The sequence below is a fragment of the Myotis nattereri genome (genome assembly GCF_964212035.1).
Source record: "Myotis nattereri genome assembly, chromosome: 12".
In the NCBI taxonomy this organism is placed as follows: domain Eukaryota; kingdom Metazoa; phylum Chordata; class Mammalia; order Chiroptera; family Vespertilionidae; genus Myotis; species Myotis nattereri.
Window position 1 is genome coordinate 22202612 of NC_138087.1, and position 9892 is coordinate 22212503.

At 41.0% G+C, this 9892-nt stretch overlaps 1 protein-coding gene across 2 annotated transcripts in view; it reads left to right on the forward strand.

Moving 5' to 3' along the window:
* Positions 1-8590, forward strand: part of MLLT3 (MLLT3 super elongation complex subunit) — a 260184-nt gene extending 251594 nt beyond the window's left edge. For both annotated transcript variants that reach the window (XM_081103498.1, XM_081103499.1), the window contains exon 11: positions 6527-8590. In XM_081103498.1, coding sequence (XP_080959624.1) covers positions 6527-6658 — 132 coding nt within the window. In that variant the 3' untranslated portion in view covers positions 6659-8590. The remainder of the gene's footprint in view (positions 1-6526) is intronic.
* Positions 8591-9892: the final 1302 nt, after the last annotated feature.

Genomic DNA, 9892 nt, shown 5'->3' on the forward strand with positions numbered 1-9892 from the left:
AATTTAGTAACCTTTTGCCAGTGCTGTTCTAAGGAAAATAAATATTTCCCTCATTTCTCTTATCTTGTACAACATACATTCTATTATTATGAACTCAACTGTGGAATACTTGTAGAGTGAGGAAACTTCTATGAGTACAATTTGATGTGTTGAGAAGATAAAAAGGGTGTTTTTCAGTTTCCATACGGTTACGTGTGTCCCTTGCATGAACAGTGGCTATTTGATAAAATATTTTTTCTTTAACACCCAAAGAGAAAGTTGTGTTCTGAATTCCAGGGTGGATTTTTAGATTATTTCACTGTTTAATTTTTTTTTCTTACCACTTTCAAATGACTTGAAGTTAGTACTTAATCTACCCCAGCTGTGTGTGTTGGTGTTTTCTTTAAACGTCAAATGGCTGATGGTAACATTTATATTCTGTGTACGTTTTTGCTTAAATCTATAAATACTCTCAGACTTGCCAAGTTCCCTGATTGGTCTGATAAGCTTTTAACCTTTCTAGAGTTTCAGATTTGAACAAAAGGCTACAGACCTAGGATTCTTAATTGGGTATAAGTTGCATTTCCGTTTAAGTGAGTATGGATAGGGGAGCAGGAGTTCAATGGCTTACCCTGAGACTTTTGCTAATATTTGTCTTCAGTTCTCTTCCATAGAACCAACAATTGTTCAGCCTGCCATTTACCAATTATTTGGGGCTAATTGACTGGATGGTGATGGTAACTCTGTTAGCTGATTTCCCTATCCCTTCCCAAATGCCAGCTCTGAACCACTGCACAGCAGTTATCCAATAAAGTTATTAATGTGCCAGTGAGACCCCAATAGTTAGTCTCTCGGGAGAGTGAGACAGATGTTGGACAGGGTTGGGACACCTTTACAAAGGAAGCCCAGCCATGCGTCGAGGATACGAGGTCGTTGGGCACAGTCTTACCTTGGGGTGTCATTGGCCTTCCCAATTTCACATTGTCCTTTATTTTGACCTTTGAAAGAATTCTGAGGGAAGATGGCTTACGTGAGACTTCCCTCAAAGTGGATTATTTTAGTGTTCTGGAGAGAGAGAGAGTGATCTCTATGAATTTTTAACCTGGCATGAAGGCACTCGGGGGCGCACAGCGTTTCACCCTAATTGCATTCCCAGGCTGCTTGAAAGCTCGCCGTCTTTGGCCTTTTGCCTTGTAGTGCAGCTGAGGCTTGTGATTATGATACCATGATGCATGTCCTGTCACGGTTTACTGCTTAATTAATTCCTATTGTAAAACCGAGTGCATGGAGGACTAAGCTACTCTCTACCTTGAGAGCTGCTCACGCTGTGGAATGCGTTCCCAAGGCGTCGTGTTGTCCGCCACGCAGACCGGACGCCTGAGACCATTTCTAGTGCGCCCAGATCGCATCCTGCATCTTTTCCTGCTAAATGCATTGACTCCACTCTGTTGCTTTTGTTTGGCTCACAGAAGGTGATTAATATCATTGTCTTAGTCTGGGGGCAAGCAGTGCTGGTGCCCAACAGCTGGTTTAATGAACAGAAAGCCTTGCATTAAGACGGCTCTGTTCTTCAGCCACTTTCCCATGAGGTAAAAGACCAGTACAGGGGGTACAGTGAAACCCAGAGATGTCAGTGACAGCACTGACTAATAATTGGGTTCTTCTTCAAACCACATGCTCGATGTTTATTTGGAAACGGAGATTGAGCACTTCTCAACTCCTTAGCAGTTCAGCTCTGAGCCTGGATTTGCGTCCTACGTGGGAGGAATAAAGCTCCGAGGAAAACCAGGGCTTCCTTAGATCAGCAATTTAGATAACAGCTCTTATACTTTTAGAAATAACTTCAGGGGTATGGGGATGAGCGGGGAAGCGAGTGTTCCCTCTAACAACATGGAGAGCCCTCGCTGAGGAAGTTCTGCCGGGAAGGATTCCTCTCCCTCCTGGGAAATCGCCTGCCGTGCTTTAGGATCCCCTGTAGATCAGAGGCTGGTGGCCTGCCAGTGATCCGAGGTAGGTCACACATTGTCCCAGGGCAAGACAGCGTTCTGCAGCCCATAGCCACGTCATTCCGCAGGAAGACTAGCTTATCCCAGCCCGACCCCACTCGAGGCAGATGCAGTTAAAGCCAAGTCTGTTTACTACTTCCCACTCATTCAAGAGGCTGCTTCGGGTAGAAAGAACCTTGGTTTTTTTTAAAAAAATAGAATCAGACTAAACATAATGCTTCTACCTTTTTATAATGAAAATCCAGGGTTGGGGGAAAGGAGTCATCAATTTAACAAGTGGATCTTCCCTGTTTAAAAAAACAACAAAACAAAAACCAGCCAGTGTGGTACCCCCTAAAGGCTGACATGGCAGGAAATAATCCATCACCAGTGTTTTCACAACAACTATCATCTGAAGAATGAGTTAAGCAGTTTACATACTCATCCACTTCCCACGCGGACCCTATGCCCTTGCCTGCTTTCTTATCTGTGGTCACTCTCTCTTTATTATTATTACTTGGAGAGACATTTATTACTGTGGTGTGATGCAGGGCACTGACACCAAGGTGGGGCCATCTGCACCGGCAGAGTGGTACCCTTCGGGGACTGACAGGGTGTTGTTAGGCTTGTGGATTGTGTCATTGGAGTAACGAGGGTGAATGCTATGTTTCTGATGTTCTATCAGGATTTCAGGAAAGGAGCCCACAGTTATTTTTTGTTTATGAAGGCTTTACTTAATTGAGGACGTGGGTACATGCTCTAATAACTCAGTTCATTAATGCCATTCCCTTTGGCAAATAGTTCCGACACTCCAACTGCCGCCACTCCTTCTGCTTTTAGGCCGTCTCTGCATCTGCCTTGATGTATTCTTATAGGCGCCCATAAAAATGTGAGCTCCTTTAGTGAGAGTGATCAGTTCCCCTTTATATCTTTGTGTGTTTATGGCTGCAGGCGGGTGGGATGTGCTGGTTCTGGAGGATGTAGAAAGACGGTGATGGAAGCTCTGGAAACTTACGAGATATTACAATACCTGTGAGATTACTAAGCTGAATTTCTAGTGGGCAAACATGTCTATTTGCTTTAAAATCAAGTGACTTTTTCTAAAAGGTATTTTTCTCTGTTTTCTATTTATGAAGTAACTAAAGGTCTGGTGCATGAAATTCGTGCACTGGGGGAGGGGTGGGGTGTCCCTCTGCCCAGCCTGCACCCTCTCCAATCTGGGACCCCTCGGACATCCCTCTCACAATCTGGGACTGCTGGCTCCCCACCACTTGCCTGCCTGTCTGCCTGATTGCCCCTAACTGCTGCTGCCTGCCAGCCTGATAGCTCCCTAACCACTCCCCTGCCAGCCTGATTGATACCTAACAGCTCTCCTGTTGGCCCAATTGCCCCCAAATGCCCTCCCCTGCCAGCCCGATCACCCCCAACTACCCTCCCCTGCCCGCCTGGTCGCCCCTAACTGCCCTCCCCTGCAGGCCTGGTCGCCCCCACCTTCCTTCCCCTGCTGGCCTGGTCGCCCCCAACTGCCCTCCCCTACTGGCCTGATTGCCCACAACTGCCCTCCCCTGCTGGCCATCTTGTGACCACATGGTGGCGGCCATCTTGTGTGAGGGCGTGATGGTCAATTTCATATTACCTCTTTATTATACAAGATTAGTGAGCAGCTATGTTGAGTCACAGAGAACTATTTTCTTTTTCTAAAAATATTTTTAATTGATTTTGGAGAGAGAGGGAGAGAAAAACAGCGATTGGCTGCCTCCTGCAAGCCCCCTACTGGGGATCAAGCCTACAACCCAGGCATGTGCCCTGACTTGGAATCAAACCAGCGACCTCTGAGTGCATGGAAGGATAGTCAACCCACTGGGCCACACCAGCCAGGGGAAATCTAGTTTCTTAAAATTAGCTTTTTAAGGTACCTGTCATTTTCAAGGGACTTCCTTAACCCTTCCTTTTAGTTCGCCATTCAGCTCATTTCCTTCACTTACCGTTCTCCCTGCTTTCTTCCCTTCCCCTGCAAAGTTTTCTTATAAGTATTTTTTAAAAAAGCTAAGTATGTCTTCTCTGAGTTTAAATTCTGGCATTTTCCCTGCCTCATCTGTTTTAGTGCTAATGGGATGGCTAACAGTCAATGAGAGGAATAGGAAAAAAACACTGGGTCTGGTGATTCATGTGCCATGTAGTTACTTCCAGATGATTAAGGATAAGTTTATATTTATATGGTATTCGTAATTATGCCGCTCTGGTCTGTGTAGCAATTTACACTTTATACAGAAGCTCCACTTACCATATCTCCTTTGATCCTCTGCACAACACTGTGTGCTGGTAGGTTAGCTGGCATTGCCCCCATTTTACAGGTGAGGAAACTGAGGCTCGGAGGTTAGAACGCCCCATCCAATGCTGTTCAAGTAGTGAGCAGAGTCAGAGCTCAGTATGCCAAATTCAGGACTCTCCCTTCTTAATGCTTTGTCCCTTACCTACTGGCCTGCTAGTTGGGGAGATGAGTCACACCTGGAATAATTGTCTTTTGCCTCTATTGTATCCATTGAAAGGCAATTTGTTTCTATGGAAGTTTACACATTTTCACTAGCTCTATAATATTTCTACACATTGGAGCATAACAGATAATTTGCTCGGGAAAGTACTCTTAAAGCAATCGATGTTAAATATATACTAAGTATTTGATTGCTTTGAAAGGTTTGTGTGTGTGGACATAGCTGGGTGTGTGTCTATGTATGTATACAGATCTGTATGTGTGTGACTTATCCACAGTTCTATAACTATTTTAAAAATGATGGTCCTTTTTGGATAATCTAGTGTTAATAATAAGATTTTGCTTGATAAATTCTTATGTGAATATAGTAATTTAACCATAATTGGGAATACCCCTTTTAATAATCTCTTGATGCATGTAATAGAACCCTAGGTCCAGTGGTTTAAGCAAGTAAGGCTCCTTCTCCACCTCAAACCCATAATAACAGCCCTGGAAGTAAGTACTTTATGGTCAATGTGGTGGCTTAAAAGATGACACTGAAGATACGGGCTCCTTGCCATCCTGCTCTGACATCCTTCACATCTTGCATTCATCCTCTTGAGGGAACAGAGCCACTACACTTCCAGGATTGCATCTTCATTCCAGACAGGCAGAGGGCAGAGGCCATACCCTTTACTAAAATTTTCCTGAAAGCCCAGTGATTTCTGAACAATAAATTTAAATAGCAGTATCAGCCAAGTGCCGGGGGGAATGGTGCGGGGGTGGGGGCAGGCGTTGTAGCTGGGTGTGTCGCCACTCCGAGAAAATCAAGCTTCTGTAAGTAAAGAAGAAGGGAATTGGGTAGGCAGTTTGCTATGTATGTCATGGGTTTGCAGTGGGAGTAACTTGTGTTATTGTTAAGCCAATAGTTATATCTGTAAAAATAGTTTCAGAGATTGAATAAGGCAATCACAGCCAGGTCTGGAGTTGTGTAGCAATTGGAGGAGGCTCGATAGGTCTTTCTGAAAGCTGGAGCCAATGCAATAAGAAATGAGGTATAACTATTCCAAACGGAAGACATAGGCATTCTTTCTTTCTCTCGTAAATAGCTATCACCCCCAAAAACTCAAGGGAATCAACGAGCATGACTATAAATAATAAATATAGACTTTTATTCATTTTTATTGAAATATAATACAATGTACAGCTATGTGAATTTTAACAAAGTGAGTGCATCTTTTATAACCAGCACCCAAACCAACCAACAAAACAGTTCCAGAAGGCTCTCATAAGCCTCCTTCCAGTCACTCCATACCCCTGATCTTCAGGGGGCAGAATTGTAGATGGCTTCCATGTTTTTCTTTGTGGGTTCTTGTATTTTCTAAAAATTCAGCAGTAATGTAATCAGAAACAAAAATGTTCATTGTATATATGTGTGTGGATACAGGTGTGCATGTTGTATGTATAGTTTTTATTTTATTTTTTTAATTGATTTTAGAAAGAGGAAGAGAGAGAGAGAGAAAGAGATGTGAGAGAGAAACATCTATCAGTTGCCTCCAGACCAAGAATCAAACCCACAACCTGGGTATGTGCTCTGACCAAGAATAGAACCCTAGACCTTTCGGTGTTCTGGATAATGCTCCAACCAACTGAGCCACACTGTATACTTTTTTAAAAAAATAAAGGAGCTTTGTTATTTCTAGGCTGGAATTTCCATACATCTAGTAGGTACAATCACTGTCCATTGAATCAGTTACTAATTTTTAAAGGGGTCTTTAAATTCTATCTTTCCCTCACAACCTACTCCTATTCTCACCCCTATAGTAAAATAGTCTGCTGATTACTTGAAAGCATGAATCAGTTTAAAGGATATGAATGATGAGAACAGGTAATCTTCTCTCACTCAGAATTTCAAAGGGTTCATATTCCTTTGGCTTACAAATTGGCTAAGGGACACTTTGGTGCCATTAACAGCATAGGACCTTCTTACTATATTTGTCAAATGTTCCATATTGACCCCCTCCACCTCTCTGTCTTTGCCTTTTAATGTCCATTTCTTATTGCCCAAACTTTTTCTTCTTTATTCCTCTAGATTGTGAACCTTATAGAAGAAACTGGACACTTTCACATCACAAACACAACATTTGATTTTGACCTTTGCTCGCTGGACAAAACCACAGTCCGTAAACTACAGAGTTACCTGGAAACATCTGGAACATCCTGAGGATACAACAACTGGATGCATCAAAAACTATTGGGGTTTTTTTTTTTTTTTTGGTTGTGATATTTTTTTGTTGTTGTTTATAAGAAAACACTCAGAATGATGCAACCAAAAGGGAAAAAAAATAAAAATCAAACAACCTTCAGCTTTATTTTTCTTTAAAGCCAGTCATCATCTCTTGATAAAGGAGAGGTTAAGCAAACCAGCCTCAGCGGACCACTCTTCTCTCCAAGGACATCCCCGGGAAGAGTTTGCCTGGATAGCCTTGAAAACAAACAAATCAAACACAACACAAGAAAACTTAAAGAATGTGTATGGTATCATGTATCTCTCTCTGTGGCGGTTCATCCCACAGGACGAATGCATATTCAACACACTGCCTTATTACATAACTGATCTATTTATTATCGCATACAGATATCCTAAAGTCGTTGAGGGAATGACACCACAAGACATTACAAGTACTTGGTCCCGTGGATGCTCTTTCAATGCAGCGCCCTTGCCATCCCAAGCCCAGTGACCTTACTCGTATACCGTGCCACTTTCCAGCAACTTTTTCCAACTCCTTTAACTCGTTGCGGTCTGTATTTTCCACCTTTTGTTTTTCCAGTTCCAGGACACAAACGATCAACTTGGGGTGGGGGGGACCAAATAACCACCCTGATTTTCTTCTTTGTGGTCTTTTTCCTGAAAGTTGGGGCCCAGTCCTTGGCTGTATCCGTACAATGATCTTGGACCATGGTAGAAGAAGCACCAAATAGGATCATGACTTGCTGTCTAGCCTTAGTCAATAAACCTGTAGGACTTTTAAACAAAAGTGTACATGTAAACGTCCCGCATCCAGCCTTGTTGAGCTGTCATATCAACATTTGTGTGTCTGTTTTACTGTTATAATATTAGAGGGATATGGAAGTTAAGGCATTCCACAGGTTCGTCATTTTTAAAAGAGGAATTCTGGTTCTGTTTTCTAAAGAAATGTTGTAGAAATTCTTAATTTGGATCTATTTATTAGTAAGAGTTTCAGCTTTCTTCAGCTGCCAGTGTGTTCTTTATCTTTACCATAAAACCTGGAATAAGAGATTTTTGTTTGTTCTCACACGATCCCCTTAGACTCTTTTGTATTTGGAAAATTAAAATCTTCCTTTGGGGGAAATTCTTGGTTATTCTGCCATAACAGATTATGTATGAACTTGTAGATTCAGTGTTTTGATACCTGTTTAGTCACTTGCTTATGTTTCCAGAAGGATTTCTTGTATTGGTGAGAATAAAGATGGTTGGGGAGGGGGGATATTTTTGTTCTTGATGTACCCTGTTTTGAAACTAGAAATCTGTCCTGTGGCATGCAAAAGAAAGCAAATTATTTTTAAAGAAAAAAAAAAGTACTTTTGGCGTCATTATTCCATCCTCTCCATTAATGGAGAAATGCAAAGTGAGAACAGCTCATCTTCCTAGAAACTCAACTGGAAAGAAAAGAAATACTTCTGGATCCAAAGGTTCACTCCCTGGCTCAGCCTTAAGAAAGTCCCTATGTGCTAACAGACCAGTGTGTCCCTTGCTTATTCCCATGCCAGATGCTGTCTTTTCATACAGAGATTAACTGGTGTCTGTACATAAAATGGTCTTTCCAGACCCATTCTTTTGGACAGTAATGTAAATGCAGGTGGATAATGGAGCAATTTCTGCATTTTAAAAAGGGGATTTTTAAACGTTGTTTCTTTCTATCCAAGGGCACTATTTTTTCCTTTAATAAGTAATGCAGCCATGCTTCTTGGCAGTGACTTCTCTGAGGCATCCTCTCTGGGGACAGTGTATGTTTCCAACAATGTTGTGATGTTTGATGTTTGGCATGAGCCGTCCTTGAAGCATTTGCTGTCTAGTCCACTCCTCAATGTTTAGGAGAAACTTTGAGTTGTTGTAAACATTAGATGACTGACCAATTACGTGGTCTTAGTTGTGTGTTTTTTGTTTGCTTGTTTGTTTTTTGTTTTTGTACCTCACAGGTAAAAGGGGAGGGCAATGCTTATATGGAATTATTTGCAAAATTTAAAACTCTCTTTAAAGTTTCTAACTGCTAGTCCACATTTTCTAATTAAGCCAGAAATGTATGTGGTTTAACTAAAATATCTGTGTAGTTTAACCAGGAATGTACATAGGTAGTTTGGGCCATTTTTATTTTTGTAATGAAATTGTGTGGCAAAAACTATGATTTGGCAATGTAAATATATTTTTGTTCCTTAGGTTACTAACCAAAACACTAGGTAACATAAATGACCAAACAAAAAAAGTTAATAAGAAGAGACACTATTACAGTGATAAAATTTAGATGTAAAGTTTAGGTAATAAAGCAAACATCATTGAGATGTAAGTTTATAATTGATAACAAAATTCAGAAAAACCTATCCACCATCCACAACTCATGGAGACAGCAAAATGAGCTTTCTACGAAATTCCAGTAGCATAAGAGTCACATTGTTAACTTTTTAGAAGTTAGACTCTTGCTCTCATCTAATTTATAAATGCAGAAATAATAAATCCCCTTTCAATTAATTTCAAATAGTTATACTTCTCTTCAAGTCACCCACTCATTGCTGCCACATTTATATACACATGCCTTTGAAACCTATTAAAAAATGTTTTTGGCACATGTGTATCGTAACAGTGGCTTTAGTTTCTTAAGCACAAAAGAAAAATGGCAGGGTTTAATTTCATATATATATATATATATATATATATATATATATATATTTCAAGTAAAATTAATTGGGTGAGTGTGAACGTGGTTTGAACCAGACAGAATATGATAAACTTACTTTAAATTTCCCCCCAGTAATTTGAAGGGGCGGGGGATGTATGTACAGGACTTTTCCCCTAATAAATTAGCTTTTGCCTCTGGTGTTGCAGCAGACTATGTATGAGAGTGGGTGTTTCTGTCATGGCAGATGGCAGTCATGTCAGCAACAACAATGTTTGCAGTGACTTGTTTCTTTACCATAATCCACCTCTCTATGTAGACAGCTAGGTATGTCTATATGTGCTGCGTATTGTGTCAAAGTAGGGAAGACCATGAAAACGGAATATCAGGACACTAGAAGAAAAAGAATCATAAGAGCGTGTCCTAAACCTTTTAAAATTGCTAAGCAAATCTTTCTAATCTGAATAATTGTGCACTTTTTTTGTGGAAAGAGCCAATCCATCTGGTTTTCTTCCACCAAAACTGTTTCCGCAGATACTTCCGAC